The sequence below is a fragment of the Oreochromis aureus genome, linkage group 10, assembly GCF_013358895.1.
Source record: "Oreochromis aureus strain Israel breed Guangdong linkage group 10, ZZ_aureus, whole genome shotgun sequence".
Lineage (NCBI taxonomy): Eukaryota > Metazoa > Chordata > Actinopteri > Cichliformes > Cichlidae > Oreochromis > Oreochromis aureus.
In genome coordinates this window covers 8,195,310-8,218,637 of record NC_052951.1, presented here as the reverse complement: position 1 = coordinate 8,218,637, position 23,328 = coordinate 8,195,310, and the positions used below count along the sequence as shown (strand labels likewise).

Here is a 23,328-nt window from a genome sequence, read left to right as displayed (position 1 = left end):
CACAACAATTATATGTATCATGTGATTAGACCTGGAAAATTATGTAAAATTGTGAAGAGACTTGTAACCTGCCCCACCACTACCACCAACATACACTGACACAGGTCAAGGAAAATGCCAGGCAGCATTATAAGGTCCCAACACCAAAAATATTTTGTTGTCACAGCCTGTTTTTTTTTTTTTTTTTTTTTTTTTTTAGGATAAATAACAAAAGCAGTGTCTCTTAAAACAATTGCATAAAATAACTCAGTGGACATTAATTGGCTGTCCCTCACAAACAAACGTTTGGGCACAATACTGTTAAAATCTGCATCGATGTAACTTTAGTTACATTTTACAGTCTGCATAGAAGCTTAACCCTCTCAGGCTCAAATTAAGTTTTAGTTACAGGAAAAATCTGATATTTGGGGAAAATTATCAAAAAAAAAAAACACTCATAAAATATGTATGTGGGGTAATCAGGTTGTTAGTGTGTTAACTGTTGCAAATCTGCAACGCCTGCCTTGAGAGGGTTAAATTTCTGTGTAATCTCAATACTCACTCACACCTTGTAAGTTAACAATATTAGTAATTGTGTTGCACTTCTAATGAATTTTCACCTAAATAATATGCTAAATCCTTTATTTCCATAACTTTTCTTTTTTCTTTCTTTCCAGGCGTCACTAATACAGCATATGGCACTGAGTGTGAGATGAAACCCTCCTAATTTAACTGAGACAGTGAGGTCAACAGGAAGTGGTAAAACATTTATTTAGAGGGTGGAACACAACGCAGAATAACATGGACACATGCTTAAAATGCCATGCTGGATCCAAGACCAATGTACCATGAGAAGTATATTCACAATATCATTTTTATAGAAGTTACATATTATCTCTGACAGATGGACATGCTTCACATGAAGACAGGAGTTAAGGCATAATGTTTGGTCATTCTCCTCTCAAATGCTACTCAGAGGTTGTCACTACATTGTTAGGACAAAGCAAATGTAGGTATCATTTCCTTTGGCACAGATACAATGGCCAAAATAATGACCTTCAAGAGGTCCAGGTTACAAAGTAAGAAAGCTAGAATGCTTCATTTATCATCTAAATACATACATACATACTTGTGTGTGTGTTCCAATATACATTAGTAGGACAGATGTTAAAGTACAGGTATAATAATATAATCTAAAACAAAAGTATAACAAATCATCCTGTCAGTATTTCCAAGTGTATGAATGATATTCAACTATCTGCACATTTAAGTAGACCAACATTATTCAACAAAGGCACTGTGTACAGAATTCTGTCTAAACAAAAGGAGCAATGCAAAGAATAAGAAGTTGTTAACCATTTTGTTCAGATACAATGTCTTCTGCAGACATATGACTTTCAACAGCAACTTGCATGTAACACCTCCATTACCTGCTGACTGAAGCAGACATAAAATAAAAGACATTCTACTTTTAGGTGAGTACTTTTGGTGAAATTTGGGCAATTTTCATGATCAACCATGTTTAGCCGTATGACCAGCAGTAAGAGGCAGTGTCGTGCCTGAGTGAAGAAGAAAACTGCCAGTCATCTGCTGTCCAGCTGAATTAAAATAATGACTCTCACTCATCCACGCTGCAGTGAAATCTGCACTCCAGCTCCAACCCTGGACAGTGAATCCATTATAAGCTGATCTTTGACAGGTCTGAATGACCTATAGCGGTTAACAGCTGTTTCTCACAGTAGGAACATTAAACATCAAAAGGTTCAAAATAACTGTGTTTCAGGCACAAATACAACACTTTAACAATAGGTGGAACTGTAACATTAATGTGGGAAAAAACAGAAACAAGATGAAATTTGCCACAGACCAAAAGAGCCACATGGACGGTGTTTATTTCACAGAGAAGAGAAACAGTATGATAAATGATCACTGGCAATTTAAAAAACAAAACAAAACAAAAAAAACCAACCCCAAAACCTATTATGGTTACAGATCTGGAAAAGTGGTTAATGAATGTTCACAATATTATTTATGAGAGGCACAAAAATTAATTCAGAGGTGAGCAGGCCAGTTGTGCACAATAAGCTGGTTTGGGAAAACAGAGAAGGATGGTACAAAAATACATCATTTAGATTTAGGACATGTAGCAACAAAAGAGTCATTTGAGACCCAAACCCTGCTAAGATTCTGCCATCTAGAGGTTGAAATTTGCAAGTACATGTCAAAACTTTGATACTGAACAATTACTTTGAACATTGACTTTTGTATAAAGGTGAATTAATTTATATAACCTTACAACAAGGTAACCAAATCTACAAGCAATGATTAAACCTGTGAAACTCTTAATTGTTTATCATCTCAAGGTCGCGCAGAACTTGCCAAGACCGGAACATGTTTAAAGAAATGTTTAATTTTCTATCACAGTAACAGACTACAGTAGAAATCTGACATGAAAACAATTCATGTTTTACTTTGACATGCAGCAGCAGAAACAGCTACAGATCCAGCTGCTCAGACCCAACATGAACTTCACTTTGCTTTCATCGAACTGAGAACAAACCTGAGCACAAACACTGCGTACAGTGTTTACAATCAAATCACCTGCTTGTTTCCCGACTTGTAACTGACTGTAACATTAAATTCCTGCTTTGTTATCACAGACTGGGTGTGGTTGCACTGGGAACTTAACCCACAGAGGCCAGAGCGATGGCGCTTTTCCTTCATCACTGTGGAGTTTCTCCTTAAATTACAAATAACATAGTCACAACAAGTGACATCTGGGAAATATGTTAGCAAGACTAACAGTTTATCTGAGGCGGGGGAACAGGACAAAAGAAATTACACACACACACACACACATAAAAAGCTCAGATCCTGAATGTCCACCACATGCCATTTGAGGTAATACAGAACTGTTCAGTAGCCTTGGTGGGCATGCAGGGTCACTGTTTGGGCTAATCATTTCCAAATATGGCTTTGTTTTATGCTGACATGTCCAAACACCTGACAAAAGAGAAGCGGGAGCACTACTGTCAGTATACGCATAGAACAAACAACATCCATCTATAACAGTGATACAGTCAGACAGAAATCCAACTAAAGCCAAACCGCTGTTGTCTGGTTTGGGCACTTGAGTGGTGAACAGGCACTGCACATCGGAGCAAGAAGACAGACAACATAACATTCTGCGAGGTAAGCCTTATCATACAAGTGACTGGTAACAGGTAACGTGACATTGTATCTATATAATCACGGTGAGTACAACAATAGTTTGAAAATCTAAACGCTAATCTTTAAGAAGTCTGTTTAAAAGCAAAGAGGGAATTACACACTCTGTTCAGTCTACTGCAAACTACTTCACTAACTGGGCATTGAATGACTGTGGAATTAAGAGGCAGGAGCTGCACCTATTGCTCCATTTCAAATCGTCAATGAATGTCAAAACATCAGACAGGAACATATGCTTGAATTCCAGGCATATACTTAGACAGCTCTGGAGAGGAGTACAGTATTCTGATTAGTTCTCTGTGTCTGAATTTCTCTTGCCTACTTTGCGTCTGGACTTTTTTAATCTATAAAGGACTTAGTAGGACTGCGAAGAACTGCAGCATATAATCCTGGCTAACTAGTGCAGAATATTAAGGGTGAACGTGTTTAAAACAAGAACTCAAAACAACAGAAAATACATACAGTCTGATCTTTCAGAGGTAAGGCCCCATTATTTTCTCCTTTAGAAAATTAAAAACCTCTTAAAAATATAAAAAAAACCCTCTGATTTGGTGTCAAGTGTTTCTGGTCAAAGGCAGTTGCATAAGGGGTCAAGGGCTAAACAAAGTTTTCATGCTTGAGGCAGATACACAGCAAATGATTGAGAATAATGAGTCCCAGGCCTGCTTCATCAGAAGGCTGCTTGGCTCTGTGGGGTGGTCATCTTCTGGAGCAGAGGTATCTGTGTGATCAGAATGATTAGCACATTAGAACAGTGTTTAATAGACATCCTTCATGCTCACACAGCACAGCTGTACATTATATTAATCTGCCATAGCAACTGTTCCCTTGGACATGATGAGGTCTTAATTAGAAAAAGTATTTCTGAGGAAGTCGCTGACATTTAACTCATCAGTACAGATTCACACATCAAATATGAACACTTAATTTGAGTATGTCTAAAAATATTTTTCTGTAATTACAAAAAAATGTAGTCACAAAGAATTAACTAGCTGAGACCACATCTTCAATTAGGTTTGACAGTATTTCTAGTAGATACTAGCAGATGGAGTGAGCATGAACTGAGGCTGCGGTTTGGGGAAGGCCTCAGTGGGGACTGGTGGCGGCTCCTGGCAGATCCTCATGTACTAATGAGAATGAATTGGAAAAGGGAGGGAGGGGCATGAAAACGAGTGCAAACAGCTTGCAGTGCAGGGGTTCATATATAGACAGAGAACTGGAAGGGGCATCTGTGGTCCCGCTCCAGAAATTCATTATAAATATATTCATTGTGTCTGTAACACGAATAAACAAAAGTAATTTTAAAAAAAGATGTAAAGTCTTAATAACTACAGTACACAGTACAGTGCATCTGTTGCTTCTTAAAGCTGCCTTGATTTCTCTTACTTCGAGAGCCGCTGAACAAGCTAAAAATACAACTCTGGCTGTGTTAGCAAAGTGCTCCTTATTTAAACAACAAGAGTTTCAGTGTTTAGTAATAACTGTCAGAGTTTGTTCATATGTGGGTGTTGAAATTCTCCATTTGATTTCCCAGACGGTTCCTAAACAGCACAGCATTCCTGTGCTACATTTTTGGGAAGTCTCTTAAGAAGTGAATAATGAGCTGACAGCATGGAAACTGCAGCTTGCAGATGGGGAGAAAAAATATTGATGTCTAACCAAAAGTATTCAGAGACTTTATTTATAAGCAAACATTAACCAAATATACAACTAACCATAAAGATGACATATAGCAGTAAAAAAAAAAAGAAAAAGAAGTGACTTTTTGCTGCACTAAAGCCCTTTCAAAACAAACCCACATAAGATGATTAAGTCTCTCGGGATCTAACTGCAGGCTTATGGACCCAACAAGCCAGTGTCATAATTTATAAATATGTTTGCCTGAAAAGGCAATTAGTGATTGCAATGGAGATAGACAATGGGCTACAGCATCTCAAAGTATGACGGAAAAACGTATAACACTTACAAACGCAGATTACTTAGTGGTTTAACTTTTCCTTATTGGCTACACGCATCATAAACATATGGTAAGTGTGTTTGTGTAATTACTTTCATTGACAGAAGGGGGAGACAAAAGCTCTGTACTATGTTTCAGATTCAGCAGAGAGCTCTGAACAGTACAGTGCCTTCTTACCTTGGTGAGATCCACCCCAGTGAGGGCATTGACTGAGACCGGGAGTTCAGCTAATAGACGGTTCACTTCACCAGTTACACGGCTGCCTTCTCCACTCAGGATGACAATCTCATTGGTCTTGGACAGAGGTGCAGCCACTTTACCAGCAATCTGGAAAAAACAGTGTGAATACCAGTTTGAGACCTTCGATAACTGAGGACTGATTTTTTAATTTATTTTTTTCCAAGACAGTACTCAATCATGTGATAAAAACAGATCAAATCCTTTGCAGCTCTGTTCAGTAAAAATGCTAAATGTTAAACAAAGTCTGTGTTCAAAGTTATCAGGGAAAGACAGTACATGTGAGACAATTAATGCTTCTCTAGCATTTGTAAGACAGAAATGTTAGTTATAATTGTGTAATGGTTCTAAAACTAATCCTGAAGTTGAGCTGCTTGTTAATGGTTTATATCACAAAGAAAAAAAAACCCAGAAACCATATGTCTACAATTTCTTCCTCATAACTGAATTGTGATGAAACAAAAATATTAGAGGCTGTCCTGCTATCCAAGCAGTCCACTCTGAAAAAGTCATAAACTTGATCACAGAGACCATAGAACCTGCCAGTCCAATCTGCTAAACAGTCTGAAAATGTTCATAAAATCACTTTGGTACTCAAAGCTCTTATGGTGTAGACACTGTAAAAAAACAGACAAACAAAAAACACTAAACAAAACTTCACAAATAGCACTGTTTTATAAATCTGTATCACAAACCTTGGGTAGAGCCTCCAGGACTAAGGCAGTCTTGGCAGCATCGCCGTACTGCTGGTAGGCTTCGGCCTTCAGCCTCATCTTCTCAGCTTCTGCTTTCCCCACAGCTTCAATGGAGGCAGCCTCTGCCTCACCAATACAGCGGATCTTCTCAGCCTCTGCCTGTGCTGTCAGCACCTTCTTCATCCTGACAGACATCAGTGTTAGAAGGACAGCAAAAGAATTCTTTATTGGTTTACATAACCAATATCTCATTACTAATAGACACACGACCATTGACATGCAGACATAAACAGGCATTACACATTACATGTGGTATATGTGAGAATGAATAATAAATATCAGTATAACAAATATTACTATGACGTTTCTTGGGTGCTGAGCTATACGTAGCATCTTTTTAGCATTAGAAAAACACAATGATTTCAGATATTGATAAAGATTGGGGCCCAGTGTCCAACTAATCAGCTGCTCTGCTTTAGGGAAGGGAGCAACAGCGGATTTCAATAGGAATGGGAGAAGTGTGGAAAAAAATGTTCAAAGATTAAAAATACAGCATGAAAAGCAGAGACAGTGGCTGCAGTGGAGACTTCACTGTTTTTAACACTCGGGTTCAGTTCAGTTCTTGTAGGTTTGTCTTTTGCACGACCAGCTGACGGACCAATAACAGCACAAGCAAGAGTAGCCCATATTATGTTTTACATATATGTATATGTATTACATATTTTGCACACTTCCTCCATCTACAAAGCGTTATTTACACAGTGGTGCGTTATTCAATTATGCCTAAAGAGACTGAACATTATATCCATAATGTGGTTAAAAAAATGCCTTTAAATATAGCAAACCGCTATGACAGTCTCAGTTAAGAAATAAATGAAATGGCCCTTTAACATTTTCCCCCTCTTAATAAAAGTGATTTCTTTTGATTGATAAGAGGATTTATCAGCAAAGTACTCACTTCTGGCCTTCAGCCAGCTGCTGCATCTTGTAGGCTTCTGCCTCGGCAGGTCTCTTCACAGTAGCAATGAGCTCCTTTTCAGTGCGTTCAATCTCCTTTTCCTCAATTCTGATCTGTTTCTTCCTCTGCACCACCTCAATTTCTATCTCCTCCAGACGGATCTTCTGTTGCTCTTTAGCTGCCTGCAGCTCATATGCCAGTTGAGCCTCAGCTTTCTACAGAAGCACAAAGTTTTTTAAAGGTTTAACTTTCAGAATTGTTGCTGACACATTCATCCCAACAAACACAACTTCATACCTTTGTGTTCACTTCCTGGTTGAAAGAAGCTTTCTGCATCTCCAGCTCTCTTTTGGAGTCAGCCATTTTGGTGTCTGCGATGAACTTGACATCCATCATTTCTTTCTTACATTCAGCTTCCTGTAAAAGACAGAGTGCAACAACTAATGACAGGGAGATGGATCAGGTGCTGTATGTTGGTTTCTTAATGTAATAATAGCCATTAGCAATAGACGATAGAAGTTTTAACTTCATCTTAAAGCTTTTCTTACCCTAATGCCAGCATCTCTCTCTGCCTCTGCTACTCCGATGTCTGCATCCCTCTGTACTGCAGCTGTCTGAGTTTTACCCAGCGAGCTCAGATAGTCCACTTTATCATATACATCCTGTCAGGAAGAAAGGTTAACACTGATGTACACAACTCTAGGCAGTTAACCAAATGAAATTAAAAAACAAACAAACAAATATTCAAAAAATAGAGTCAGAATAACATGAACTTGACGTTCTCCTTCTTCTACCTTGATGGTGAAGCTGAGAATCTCGATACCCATGCGGCCAACATCAGGTGCTGCCACCTCTCGTACCAAGGAGGCAAATTTGTCTCTGTCTTGGTAAATCTGCTCAACAGTTAGCGTGCCTGGAAGATCGGTCAGTGTGTTTAGTGCCTCAAAAATCATGGTCCTGTAATACGTTTGAATAAAACCAAACACACTGACAAATATGGCCAATATGTCAAGAGGGGAAAAAAAATCCTCCAATCACTGTCATAGTCATATGGAGCAGATACCAAAAAACAATAAAACACCACAGAGTCACCATATGGTTTGGAGAAGCTACCCACCAAGGATAGCACGCAGGTGACCCTCTAGGGTCTGCAGGATAACACTCTTGATCTCCATGACTGACTTTCCCAGGAATTGTTCGCAGGCATAACCGAGCAGTTCTTTTTCAGTCATCACCTTCACCTAATGCCAACATGGACAGAGATCATTCATTGTGCCTGTGTTTGTGTATTCACAAACACAGGCACAATGAATGGCACACAGAAGGACAACACATACTAGCTTTTAATATTATACAAAGATTTTTTAAAATCCTTTTACTTAGAATGTCTTTGTTTTTCTGTTCACCTTCATTGCGTCAGTAATGCAAAGAGCTGAAATTACAAAGCCTAAAATTCACAATAATATCAATAATAATAACAAATTATTATTATTATCATCATCATCATCATCATCACCACCACCATCATTATCATCATTATCATTATCATTATTATTATTATTATTGTTATTATGCCAGTATGTGTTGGATATATGTATGTCATTATGCTTTTGACACATGAAAAGAACTATGGACATAGTAATCAGCATTGAAGAATATCTTGTATGCTGTCAGCCTACCTAAAAGAGGAAGCAAAAACTTTCAGCCATCACTGACATGGCCAAACAAATGTTCAACAATACTTCCTTAGTTTGCCTTTGGATAAAGCCGATCCACATGACTCACATTTCATTTAAACAAATTTCTTGTAATTTATATATTTATTTATAGAGTAAATACAATGCCGTGAAAAAGTATTTATTTAATTCTTTTTCTTTTTTTTCCTTTTTTTTTTTACATGTTTCAGATCAAACCAATTTCAATATTAGACAAAGATACCCTGCCCTACCCTGAGATACATTTTTCACATAGGGCCCAGGGCTCGCAAAATCGCTAGCCCGACGTCCCAGGGCTAGCGAATTTTCCAGTCAGGCTACCAAAATCTATCTCAGCCCTGCCCATCGGGCTATCATAGGAAGGAAAAATATATGTCAATGCTTTTGCATTCTTTCAGAAATGTAGCTGAGTAATTATGTCATTGGCATCGGTGAGTCACTGTCAATATGTGACATATTGAAATCGCGTTTGAATTTGCGCTTGTTTTTTGCTTTCACTTTGCGATCGCGCGAACTGTGTATAGAGAGCGGGAGTACTGATTGGTGAGTGACGATTAATTGCGCACCAATTCCTCTGACATCATCTTATCACTCATTAGCTTACTATTCAGACCTGACAAGTGAAATTTCCCACAGCAAGCTTAAACATGTGAGAGGTTGATTGCGCAGAGAATCGCTGACCGTTATGTGAGTGCGTGTGTAAAAGCAGCAGGATATATATTTTAGTTCTGCTGAGCCAAATAAGACAGGTCAGGGTGAAGAAGGGACAGCCAAAGAAAAGCCGACCACAAAATGGAAAAGTTATGACAAATCAGACTATGAGGCAAAAAGAAAGTGCAGCTTTATGGTTTCATGGACAAAAGAATTTCTGTGGCTGGAATATGATAAGCTAAATAACCAGGGGTGCACATAAGTGGTCTGCAGGTGCACATTCGCTGTCAAAATAAAAGACGCGTACCAGATAAGAAGTTGCAACGCGCGCCTCCAGATTTTCTGGAGGAGGACAGACATTTGTTTAAAACTCTTAAAGATGTCGAAGAAGCAAGCTCCTTTAAGCAATTACTTTGGTGTTCCTCCACCTCCAAAGAAATGTCAGAAGGAGTCCGAACCGCAAAAGAAGCGCATATTCTTGGAAAAGTGGTTGCAGGAGGTGAGCTGGCTTCAAACAAATGCAGAATGTGCCGTGAAAATCCCACTCTAGCGGACAAAAACAGTGCCTTTTATATGTACGCAAACGCGCTTTGCAACTTCTTATCTGGTGCGCGTCTTTTATTTTGACAGCGAATGCGCACCTGCGGACCACTTATGTGCACCCCTGTAAATAACATAATGTTCTGCCGGGTGTGTTGTTGGTTTTCCCTCGATTTCTGAGTCGATAAGCGCCTTTGTTACTGGGACCAGTAATTTTAAGAAAGACCCCCATTAGAACCCATGAGAAATGCAAGAAATGCATTATTGCTCAGTCTGCAATATCTTTCCCAGAACAAACACCAATTGCAAAGAACATACTAAAAATAAACCTGAAAAATCTGTTTAGAACAGCGTACTATGTTGGAAAGAGTGAACTACCATTGGCAAAATTTAGCAGTCTTTGCAAACTTAAAAAAAAAAATGGCCTAGATCTTGGTTCCACTTATCTCTTACCCGTGACTTCAGTGGAAATTTCAAATTCAGGACCTGACACAGACTGATCCATGTTCTACACAGTTCTTACAAGGTCATAGAAATTTCTGTTCAATTAGAACCAAGTATTTGAGTTGATGATTGTAATTTTTGTACAATGTTGTAATTTGTGTTTCAACAATTTTTTGATTAATGTTTTTTTCGTTACAATATTATACTTTAATGTATAATATTGTAATGGAAACAAAACAGGAAACAAAACATCAATCAAAAAATTGCTCTCTTTTTTATTCGGATAACTTAAATTTATTTTGGGCTACCAAAAACTGAAGAGTCCCTGCCCGAAGGGCTACCAGGGATTTAGAAATTTTGCGAGCCCTGGGGCCAGGTTGTTTCGATAACTTTTTTCCTTTAATAAATGAAATCATTTAAAAATGCCACTGGCTGCCAGTGCTACCTGTCAGCCTCCTACTACACTGACCTTTCTCATCATTTTGAAAATCACAGGTGACATCATTCTCGATTTATTATGTTCACAAGATTTTGAGAAAACTTGACCTCTGATTTTTAGTAGATGCACCTTTGGTATCAATTTGAAAATCCTATGTTGTCTCATTCTCGAGTTATATTTGCCTAATATTAAAATTTGTTTGATGATCTGAAACATGTCAGCATGATAAAGATGCAAAAATCTAAGAAATTGGGAAGGGAGTAAATCATTTTTTACAGCATCTCTGTCTAATGTCAGACAAAGTCAGTATTCTGCTTTTAGATTTTTTGCTCTTCTTAAATGCAAGGACTTAATTTTTCACATCAATGTTGCACAGGTTAATTCAAATATATAGAAATAAACGGGGGGGAAAAAAATCAGATGGACATGTAACATTTAAAAAAAACAACAACGACAAGAAATAAACAAAGAAAAATTAATGTCACTGACCTGAGGTTTAAAAGATAAAAACAGTCAGTGATAGAAAGAGAGATCATTTACAAACAGACAGTCATGTAATCAAAAAAGGGGTTAAAAAGGTTTGGGGTAAAACTGTTGTCCATTGGAGCTGTAAGAAAAAAACAAAAGAGTGAGCTGGGTCCTTAGGCGAGAGGTCTGCATATGGGTATGTTTTACAACATGCACTCATAACAGAAATAAGGGCAACACAAAGTCAGGAAAGACTCGTTACTTCCAGAAAACAGAAAAGGCCACAAGACAGCCAAGGAAAGCTCTAACAGACAGCAGGGGGCGCTGTGCAACGGCTGACATTGGAATAAAGACTTTAACAATTTTAATTTGTTGCCCTGAGCTCTTAATCTGCTACCTAGCCCCACTCCAACTTCTAACACCACCCTTCCTCCTGCCTCCTCTAAATGCACAGACAGTACAGAAAAAAAATCTCAGTGGACAGTTTTGTTTTTAAAAACTTGTTAGGTCCTTCCACTGATTTGTTTTAAGTACAAATTGACTATTAAGTTATCGAAGGATTCAAAAACAGTCCTACCTAAAGTAACAAGGCAAAATATGATTGAAGAATTCAATAGAGAAATGAAATGCACATGCTAGATTGAAATTCTGCTCATTTCCTTTAAATAGATGTCTCCCTCCAAGTCTAATTAATTTGTCTCTTTGAATTAGGAAAGACATACAATTGCTGTTGCCATGGGACACAAATTTCACAGTGGCTTTGGCTTAGATTGGACCAATCAAATGGACACCATTATGAGTCTGCTTGAAGTTAACTGTGTGAGAGTGGGGGGTTTTCAACTCCAGACAGTGGCCTCATTGTCAGCACACATGTAGAAAAACACAGAGAAGAGGAACATACTGTGGCAAAATGGTGGTCAAAACAGAGAACTGATAATGAGGCATCATCATTCAAACAAAAGAACTACTGGCATGCGGGCAAAAAAAAAAAAAAAAAAAATTAGGAAGTAATTAGGAGCAAGATATGAAAATGCACAAAACACTGTGATGATATGTACATTTTCTTAAACAGAAAATCCACAAAAAAAATACTTTCTATTACAAATTAGAACTCCGTCAACATTTGTGCTAAAAAGTATCTGGAAGGCAAAATAAGACATTCTGGAGTCCAAGGCCAGGGATCGCTACCTGGCTACATGGGTTTTGATTTGTACTTTAGCATCTGTGGCATTAATATGACTGACAGAATGAAAACAGCTGCGCAATATTGTGCTTACTTTACTTCATGCACTGCTTTAAGTGAGGTTATGAGGTTTGCTTTGTGTTACATGAAATAATTAGTTGCATTAAAAATGTATTTAGTTTCGCCAATGCAACTATTCTCTACTATTTTTAAATGATCATAAGCTGACACACCAGGGTGCAGTTAGAATTGGTATGAATAAGCAGAGAGTGATTAGAGTGAAGAATCAACAAGAAGTTTTTGCCATCATAAACTGGGGAAAGAAAAATCCTGTACATGCTGCTCTGCAAGTAAAACCTTCAGGTTTTCAGGCATAATCCTTCTACAACTGATAACTGCCTGCAACAGGCCAGGAGTCAGCTAATTGGTCTGAAAAAGAGGAAAACCAAACTTAATACGAGAAAGAACTTCAGATAATGGAATGTTTTTTTTATGTCTGTATGCAGCATCAATTAACAAGCTATTTTTTTCTCCTAAGTAGTATTTCACTTAATGACCTGTGACTGTAAAATGAAATGACTCATTGTTATTTCTGCAAACTTACTAATACGGTTAGCGATACAGAGTAGAGCACAGTGTAGATTACACATTCCCTTACTAAGTGAAAGAACCCTGGTTCAATCTCAAGGAAACACAAATCCCTTTGGGGTTAACAAATCAAATAATCTGTCAAATCAAATATGTGAAGCTACGTGGCATGCACTTGTGAATAAATGAGCAGCTGAAAGTAGCTTTAAGTAATACATTTAAGACAGCAAAAATAATGTGAAATGTTGATTTAAATGGTGCTGCTAAAGTTTGCGATGGCAGACCTAAAACTGTCAGTAGGGCATAAAGGAGCTATTTGTTAAAAAGTCAGCCTGTAGCCCTGCTACTCCTCCTTTTCATCTTCTAGTAACAAAGAGACAACTGCAGAGGATAAGACAGTTTGCTTCTATTTTCACAACAAACAGTGCCAATCAACATTAGGCACGTGTAGAGGCAATGCTGAACTATCAGTCTTGTAGCCTTGGTATCGCTGAAGTCACTGTTATCCTGATGTGCAGTACGATTTTTAGGAGGGCACCTATGGTGTAAGCATATAGCATTTTTATGATTGATGAAGAACTATTACTGCTTAAAGATTTTTTTAAAAAATGTTTAATAATACTTTTCTCCTTCATACTCTATATTAAGCAAAACATTGTTATTAGTTAGTGTCCATATCTTTATTGTGAGTGGAGAAGATGTACAAAAAGATGTGATTTATGGTGGCCTTTCTCTTTAACATGTCTCAAAATTTAATTTTAACATTTCAGAAAGGGCTGTCACCTTTTCAAGTCTTATTGGGACAATTTCAACCTGGTACATTAATAATTTGAAACGGTATGAACAAAATCTGATGTGGTATCTGTTGGTTCATTTGGATGGTGTAACAGGAAAGTGCTCACGTTTTTTCTTTGCTATAGAGCAAGGCAAGTGTCTTATAATAAAAGTTGACTCCGTGGTTTTAACACAGGGGTCTAAGTATGAATAAATAAATAGAGATGATATAAATCTAGACAATTTACCCTTGAAGCATGTCTCCTTGGGCACCTTTGGAACACTGCAGCTGCTATTGTTAGCTCAGTACCTGGGGGTCCTGTTCTGACCACTTTCCAAATATTATTTACATCATCAAAACAATTGAAAAAAAAATCAAACAAACAAACAAAGAAACTTCAGGTGTGTCTGCAGTTTCATGAGGACTTCAAGTAGTTTAATAAGACAGAAAACATCAACTTCTGTAAAACTGACATGACTGTCATCTCAGACCACTGAAAGGTGGAACTTGTCCTACGATCCACAGACTAAAGAGGACTTTTCTATGAAAGAATCTATAATGTTCACGCCTGGCAGTAAGGCCTAAATCTGGGCTGGTAGTAAGAGCTTGCATTATGATCCACAACATTTACTCCCCTCTATCCCAGTGTTTCCCAACCACTGTGCCGCAGCACGTAGGTGTGCCGTGAGAAATGATCAAGGTGTCATGGAAGATTATCTGGTTTCTCCTGATTGGTACTCTAAGCAACTGGCTTCTTCTTGCTCCAATTAAATGAGTTGCCAACTGCCAGTAAAACAGAAGAAGACGAAGAACAAATGACGTAGTCATGCTGCGAGTGAGACAACGCAGCACATAATAGCAATAGATAAATATTTGAAAAGAAAAAGTAATCAATCTGGGTCCTGGAGAAAATTCCGACCCAGATGAAGGCCATAGCATGAGTAGTGGTCAGAAGAAAGAAAAAAAGTTATAGTGGGGACAAACCGAGCCAATTCTGCTATACCTGGTGTGCGGGGAAAAATGATCAATATGCTTTTTGTGACGGTTTGTTTGGTGGTGTGCCGTGTCATTTTTCTAATGTGAAAAATGTGCTCTATGCTGCACATCCTCACTCAGAGCTTCATATTGTCAACTGCAACTTCCGATGTGGCAACTCAGTGAGATTACTAACAGAGATCAATATGAAATGTAGAGTCTGCAACAGAGTTTTTACAGAGGCACGAATGAAAAAGATAAGAGCACAATTCCCACAGAGCCTCTGAGAATAGCAGCTGCACTGGAAGAAGTCTGGAGGCGCGCAAGAAGATAACTATTTAAAAACTGCCCTGCAAATTCCAATTACACCTAGTGTAATAATATGGATCCAACATATGATACACTGCTTCTCAGATGTTTTGGTAGTGTTCTGACAGACCCAGAACTAAATCATTAAAAAAAAAAAGCAGAAATAAACAGCATAAAAAAAACATAACATAATATACTGAGATTAACCCCAAAACACCAATTAGGCTTTTCACAGACCCATTTTAGTGTGCCATGCTAATTCACTGAAAGACTGAAAATAACACTGTGTCATCAGCATAATAAATTGGTGGGGGTGTACTGCTGCAGGGAGCAGTTGGGTGACAAACTACAAATCAGAAAATCAAGTTTGAAGACTCAGACACAGAATACCAGCTGAAGTTGTATAATATTGCCTATGGTTTTACAAAAATAAATAAGGAAGCATTTGACACAGTGCTATTGTCAATCCGACTCCAGCTTGGTCAGATTATGTTACACATATGCACTTGAGACCGCTGTATGAAATACCACCTCAGCTGTAATTAGAGGCTGATGCCAGAGAAAGGGTTGGAGGGGTTAGTGAAATCTGAACTGGGAGTCCCAAAAATGTGTGGTGATTTACCTGAGCCACCCCAGTGACAGTAATAGCTACACCCTCCGCTGTCTCTACATCCTCACACTTGGGCTGCAGGGTCATAATCTCAAGCGTTATCCTGTGAAGAATGTGGAAAAATATAAAATAAAAATTGACATGTTCTCAGGAAAAGCAAAAGAGGGGAAGGGACAGAACACAAGAAAAGAAAAACAAGACAAAGTGAAACCAGTCACCCAAGGACTCCAGATCACTAACAACGGAGCAAAATGAGATGCCATCCACAATCCAATCAATTTTGCATTAAGGAGTTGCATTTAATTTAAAAATTAGCCTTATTATATTAGTTGTGATTGGTCTCTGGACTTCTGATATCGTCTTTTTAATTTCTATAGCATTCATTTAGAGGCCCCGTTGCTGAAGGTGACTCAGAGCACAGCATTATAGCAAAGTTATTAACAGCTGATTGTCTCCTCTGACTGCAGAAGAAAGAAGAAAAGAGGATGAAAATACACAGACAATGTTAGCCGATTAGCTGAACCATCACTTTTTGTCTTCCTTCGGCCTCAAACACCAGCCACTGCTTTTTTCTTTTCTTTTTTCCAGCCTTCTGAAATGCATTACCTGAGCCACCCCTGTCACATCCAGGGGTACACCCTCCGAGGTTTCGATATTCTCACAGCGACAGAGGATGGTCATAACCTCCAGAGACATTCTACGTAGGCAGGCAGGCAGGCAGCGGGGATAGCAAAGGCAAAACAGTAAGTTGGACAACAGCTGTTAGGAATATCAGTAATCAAGGTCAAGAGGCAGAGAAAAGAGAGAAGGGGCAAAACACAAAACTTGCCCTTCTGCTTTGCTGATTTAAGCCTGTTTTACATATGATGTGCTGCTGGTGATACTGCTTTTAAAACCATCATTTTTGTCATAGTCGCTGTTATAAACAATTTAAATGAAGTGTGATAACACACAACATCACTAATGGAATCAAGCCAGTGTTAACAGGATCCTTGATCCTTTAAGATTACATCTGCATCACAAATACACAGGAATATCCATTACAAACAATCATATCCCGTGCTTCAACACTGAACTGTTTACATACGACTATGTTTCAGAGGAGATAAAAGAGGCTTACCACCCTTGTATTATGATAAACGCTACTTTCATACCTAGTTGTTTGGGTCAGCTTCAGTCAAAGACATGGGAGGATGACTGCAGCAACACTGGGAACCAGAGACTCTCTGCTGAACAGCTCCACCTCCCTTTCTTTCCAAGAGAACTGGATCAATGAGTGAGGAGCCTCAACTCAACATTAACAAGATTACTGCATCACAAGCAGGAAGTCCTCCACCACCACCAGCACCACCACCACCACCACCATAATAATGCTGTCCAGCTACTGGCTTATGCACACAGGGCTTTTAGCAGACATGATGACTACTACGCTGAGTGGCACAAGATCCTCTCTACTGCTCTCAATATCTGAGGAAGCATGTGAAATGCTGATCAAAATTAATACTAAAAATATAAGAAGGGATTCCTGAGACAGCTTAACTCTAAATGGAGATAAATCCAGACATGTTTCAACTTTTGCATTTTGTTTTTAAGGTCTGCCATTATGTTTCCTAGCACCTACAGCCAATGAGCAGCACTTATAGCGAAATGGGTAATCTGAAGGAGGCACACAAGGATTGAGACAGGGATTGAGGCAAGATCAATATGACACAAAGCAAAGCAAGTTAGCAAAATAAAAGAGTTGAAATAAAAGAGGCAGGCAAACAAAAAATAGTTAATATCAGGACTTCCACAGACAAGATGTATCAATGCTGCTTTTTTACAGGATTATGCTATACAGCATATGATGTCTGAACAAAAACAAAAGGAGCATTTTTTATTTCTTGATATGGAATACATGGACAAGAGCTATCTAAAGAGCTTGTTTTCGGTTTCTGGCAGAGAAACAAAGAGGCACAAATTTAATTTGGTGTAGCTCATTATGAAACCATTAGCGAGTAGCTTCTCGCAGGTTTATATTTCCTTTGATGGCTTTTATTTCAGAACAGGAGTTTAGTTCATTTTCAGTTTACAGTAGTTTTGCAAATATTGTTAGTACTTCTCCCTCAGCTCACCATTATGAAACATCTGTTTGTCTTTCCACTAATGCTTCTTCATTGGGGCTGGAAAAAGGCAGACTGTACTCAGCTGCAATTCTCACAAATCTGTCAAACACTAGTTTCTAATATTAAAGCTGTGTGTTTCTATTAGCCACAAATAGCTTATTTATTCATCACTAAACTCTGAATAATGTCTTCTGTTTTGTGTGTGTGTATATATGTATGGGAATATGTTTAGGTGTGTATACACACACACACACACACACACACACACACACACACACACACACACACACACACACACACACACACACACACACACACAGGGTATAAAATAAAGTTACAAAATGACTTGCAAAAAATTAAACTGAGGTTTTTTTTATTAACTTTTTTATAGCTTCATATAATTTTATGTCAATATATATTATTCATCTTTGATAATTAATGCATTACATTACTTATTTCCGATAAAGGCAATTCATTACATTACTACATTACATCATATTACATTACTTTTGAATTACTGCACAAGAGCTCATCTGAGATTGTCACATGATTACCCGTTAACAATCATTCTTACAAACTGATCCAAATCCTTACTCGAATGAGGACGCACAAAATCTCTTTTAGTGCTTCTGTTTTAACACAAAGTCGACAACACAGTTGTTTAGAGCAAGCCCAAAGAAAACATACAAATCTGTATGATCTTTACTTCTTAACTTTACTTAGCTCACTATTGGTCTACTGTCACTGCAATACTGCTGCATCATTAACAATTACTGAGGAATTTATGGCTAAAAGGTAAAAATGTAGGAATATTAATAAAATATCTACATTCTCAGTATGTTTTAGGGCTAAAATCACAGCCTGCACGTACCTATTAGGAAACTAGACTGAATTGATAAACTATTGCACATTTGCACTCTTCTCCTCTTAATGATAACAACAACTGAACAACAAAAGTAATGACTTAAGTCAACTACAAATAAGGAAAATCCAAACACAAGCCCTTGTTACTCAAAACGCAAAGCTGAGATCTTACAGGGGCATGTGTCCTAATAAAAGGGGTCTAGGCAAACACAATCTCATGAGATAAACAGGAGACGTATACTACATCTCCATGTCTTTGTTAAAATTATCTGACTGACACTCACTCACAGTGTAAGGTGGGAAAAACAAACTCTTGAATTTATTAACATAAAAGATCCCTGAACAGCAAAACCCTGTAAAAAAAATTCTATACAACTGTTACCATTCATCAATATTTATAAATGACCTCATAACTTGCTTGATTATGGCTCTTCATATGGTTCATAGATCTTTATTTTGTGTTTGTTCTTTTAAAAAACCTTGAGTCATGACCATAAGGACATAAAGATATTATAGAACCTTTCGTGGGGACCTGCAGATACCCTCATCTTAAAAGCTTCCTGATTGAGTTTGTGAGCACATTTGTTTGGGTTAAAGCTAGAGCAGACGGATCTTACCTCTGGATGTCAGACACGAGCCACCAGCCCCAAGCCCAGCCTCCCACGACATAAGTCTTCTGATCTGAGCCACAGCAGCCACCTTTGGAGCAACACATATAAAACACATCACATGGCTGCAATCAATGTAGCAAAAGGTCACATGCTGTTGTACGCGACTTTTTCAATATGACATCCAGTCTGGGTTCTTTTAAACTTTATGCACAAACCACCTGAATTCATACTAATGCACACTTCTAACTCTAGAAGCAAATTTACTGTAAACCCAAATGAGTATCACTCTTTTGAAAAAGATCAATTAGTGACCCAGTTTTCTGTTCTGCACTCAGTTTCTAAACAGAATCATGTGTAGCTTTAAGACAGAAAACCAAAAACCCTTCTCTCAATCTTCCAACCACATCACCCACAGCAGCTACATGAGAAAAGTTCTCCAAAACAAAGCAGGTAAAGGGTGAAACACTCAAGCTCTCATTTAAATACATCAGCCTCATGCAACCATTCTTTCTGATTTTGTGGGTTTGTTATTATTACAACTGTGGATTCCAAGGACAATTAAAACTTATCATCCTGTTTTAATTGTGCAATAATAATCATCATTATTGTGATGCCTTCTGTTTTGCAATAATTCTCTTGTTTTGCCTTTCAGCACAAGCTCTCTCTCATTTTGCCTCACCGGAAAAGTCCAAATTCTGCCAGGCTGCTGTTTAGTTCACTTGAATGTTAGTTTATATTTTATTAAGAGCAAGGAAATACATTTACATAAAAATACATTTTTTTGTTTTGAAGATATAAATGTATCCAGCAATCATGTTGAAAATGTAAGATCTCAATATTGATCCAAACAACAGAGACTAAAATATGAAGGGACAGATGCACATGTGGTGAAGCATGTGATTTCTCTGATAGCAGTTGTTCATTTGATTAAATATAACCTGTTGAGCCACCTCATCAGTAAGTTTGCAGAACCAATAAAACTTGGAACGATACTTCTTTCAATACACTCTTAAACTATTTTCAATATTTTATAAGCCATTACCCTCCCAAGCTCTAAAAATGACACTGACAAGAGTTTCCAAATGAGACTGAGTTAGGTTAGGCAGCCCCTTTCACTAGCCTCAGCCTCATGGTGTAATCATGAGTGATTAGTGTGACATTCTCAGCTGTCACATGATAACAGACAGAAAGGGGAGGAGGGCCAGGAGTGGACTATCCTTATTAACACATACTTCCCTAACTCAAATACTTTTAGTAAACCATTCAACATCTGAAATTATAAGTCTGTAGCAGACCTCTTCCTTTATGACACAGCAGGCCTTTAAGCTTCCAACAACAGTGCACTTTGCTGCCTGACTGACTAACATCCCACAGGAAACAGCAGCACTTGTGTACATAAACCAGAAAAAGTACACACTATCCTTGGTAAAACTGCGAATACTGTGATACCATAACTAAGTTTGTCTGCAATGCAGGACATCAGGTTACCTGAATATTACCGTTTTTTACCTCAAAACTTTAAAATTAAATTAAATTTGAACAAGAGGTCAAGATTTTTATAGTTTAAAACTAAAGTAAAATTAGAACTAGATGTGAAAAACATTTTAGTTGACTTAAAAAGTAAAAATTTGACATTTTAAAAAATAAAATAAAACTAACTGAAACAATTTTGTAAACTTTTAAATCTAACTAAAATGAAAAAATAGAGAGAAATAGTCTTAGTTTTAGTAATTGTTAGTTAAGTAAAATGTTTTTACATATTTTATTACTATTATCTTTTATTATTAATTTTATTACACGAGTCATTGTTGGCTATGTTTATTGAGATTCTGGATGTCTAAAAGACTGCAAGTCAACGGCTTTCAAAAAATAGTGTATTTATTGTAATACCTGTACTGATTTTCCTAAATCTTGCCTCTGACATATGCTCTTTATACAATAATAACTAAATAGACTAAAACTAACACTGAAACTAACTAAACTAAACTAAACTAAACATTTTCACACAATAAAAACTGAACTGAAACAAAAAAAATCCAATCTGGTAACAAACTGAAACTAAACTGATTTTAAAAAGTCAAAATGGAATAAAAATAAAAACTAAATTGAAAAAAAAAACCTCACATGATTATCAACATACTGATTTCATGGAGGAATTCTGAAGCGACAACTATCCTCTTAATGCATTCATTCTACAGGTCAATAAACCACGTCAATAAATGACACTTTACGAAAACCCAAAATAATCCTTTACCAGCTTCAGTTTTCTTGACAAAAAGTAATGCATATTCTGACTCACACTATGGAGAGATGGTGGCATTAATATACAATTGAGTCCATGAAATGTACGTTGTGTTTTGGCACCTAAACATGTAAACAGCAAAGCTATTTCTTTTCAACATCCGAGACTAATCGGGTCATAAGATCAGGATGTGCAACTCACACCCACTCAACTTTGCTCTTAATCAACATTCCTCGAAGTGATGAATTACATGCTGGTTTTTGCACAATGGAAAATCCCAAAGTTGTTATTTGTTCATCACAAGAGAATCGAGACAGGAAACGGCACTTAACGATTCAGTTATAGAGGCGTGCTGGACATCTTTCCTGCAACACGTTCCCAAACCGTAGTTTGACCTACAGTAGGATTCTCAAACAATCAATAGCGAATGCATGAAATTATTATTATCTGGTTTTAATAATTTTTTTTGTTTTGTTTTCTACACGGCCAGTAGCTTTTAAAATTTTAAGGACTATATTCTGTGTGCCCTGTGTTATGGGCACACATAACATAAGTGGTGACAGACGCAGTCTGCAAATCCAGGAGCGTGCACAAGCCCATCCCTCATAATTCAATTAATCCTGCTGTAGTCCTGTAGGCCAAGAGTACCAGTGAGCCACCAGTGCAAATAAACATACAAGTCCAGCTTCGTGTGGTCCTGTTCCTACACTTAAACTGTTACATTACGCTTGTTTGACTCTTACTAAAATGATCATATAAAGCCAGACTCGTGAGCACACATGTAGAAACCGAAATATAAACAGAGCGGAAACCAAAACCATCTAAAGGCAGCTTGACAAACTAGTAATCGTACTTGAACAAGCGTCACTGCAATCGGGTGAAATACTGCAATAATAGAGTATTAACAGAGGAAATCGGCGGACTTAGAATATAAATTATCTGGGGAAAAATACAGAAAGACACACACGCTGGCTCGTCCACTTATTACCACAATTCGACTTAACTGTCCAGATACATGTACTCCCGTCAACATGTGGGAAAAGAAAACATGGAGATGCGTCTGATTTCCTCTCGAGGCACGGATCGCGGGGCTGTCGCCCGCTTTGGCGCTTCAAATGGTGATTTTACCGCGACATTACAGGTCACGTTATTTTCTATTTTATAATGCACACAATAAAAGCTATTAGTTGCTTTTCGTATAATGGCTATATTAAACCTTTTTTCGTTTCTTCTACTTCAGCGACCCTGAAGCGCCAAGCAGCTAAACACACATCGACCATGAAGCGTTTACGTTACCTGAAACCACAAGGGCCTCGTTTGGTCCAACGGTATGACAGTTTCCCATTTCAGCAGCAGAAAAAACGTGTATCCACACGTTTTCGACGCATACAAAACTCACTTAGTTTTTTTGAAACACCGTTTGCTCCTTTTTTCCCACTATCTATAAAATTTTTCTCTCACGCCCCTACCGACGATTCCTTTTTTCTTTTTTTCAAAATGGAGATTTTTACTTTGTAGTTGCGTCATGCTAAACGTAATGAGACACACTACTTCCGCTGATGAATTTCCAAAATAAAGTCATGTTCGCAAACCTGTGTGGTGAATACCGGTTTAAATTGGCCATTTGGTTTTATTTTGAACATTACTTTTCTCTACTTATGTGCTTGTTTTGCTGCCACTTGACTCACGTGACCACAGCTCTCCCTGCCTTCTTTAGGGCCCCTCCTCTCCGGATTGCGATATCATAACACTATA

The 23,328-nt window shown here is 37.8% G+C and overlaps 1 protein-coding gene across 2 annotated transcripts; it reads right to left on the bottom strand.

Annotated features, from left to right (window-relative positions):
• Positions 1 to 733: 733 nt before the first annotated feature.
• Positions 734 to 23,079, bottom strand: LOC116321690 (flotillin-2a). Of its 2 annotated transcripts, none has more exons than XM_039618873.1 (11): positions 22,870 to 23,079; positions 19,338 to 19,419; positions 16,358 to 16,448; positions 8,172 to 8,295; positions 7,849 to 7,967; positions 7,603 to 7,716; positions 7,352 to 7,471; positions 7,055 to 7,269; positions 6,097 to 6,280; positions 5,342 to 5,491; positions 734 to 3,928 (listed from the first exon to the last, which is right to left on the bottom strand). In XM_039618873.1, exons 1-11 carry the CDS (start codon positions 22,916 to 22,918, stop codon positions 3,878 to 3,880), a joined length of 1,299 nt encoding a protein of 432 aa, XP_039474807.1. In that variant the 5' UTR covers positions 22,919 to 23,079; the 3' UTR covers positions 734 to 3,877. The 2 variants fall into 2 exon arrangements, with proteins under 2 accessions (XP_039474807.1, XP_031597458.1); XM_031741598.2 differs by lacking the exon at positions 16,358 to 16,448 and adding an exon at positions 15,764 to 15,854 and having other exon boundaries at positions 22,870 to 23,078.
• Between the last annotated feature and the right edge of the window lie 249 nt (positions 23,080 to 23,328).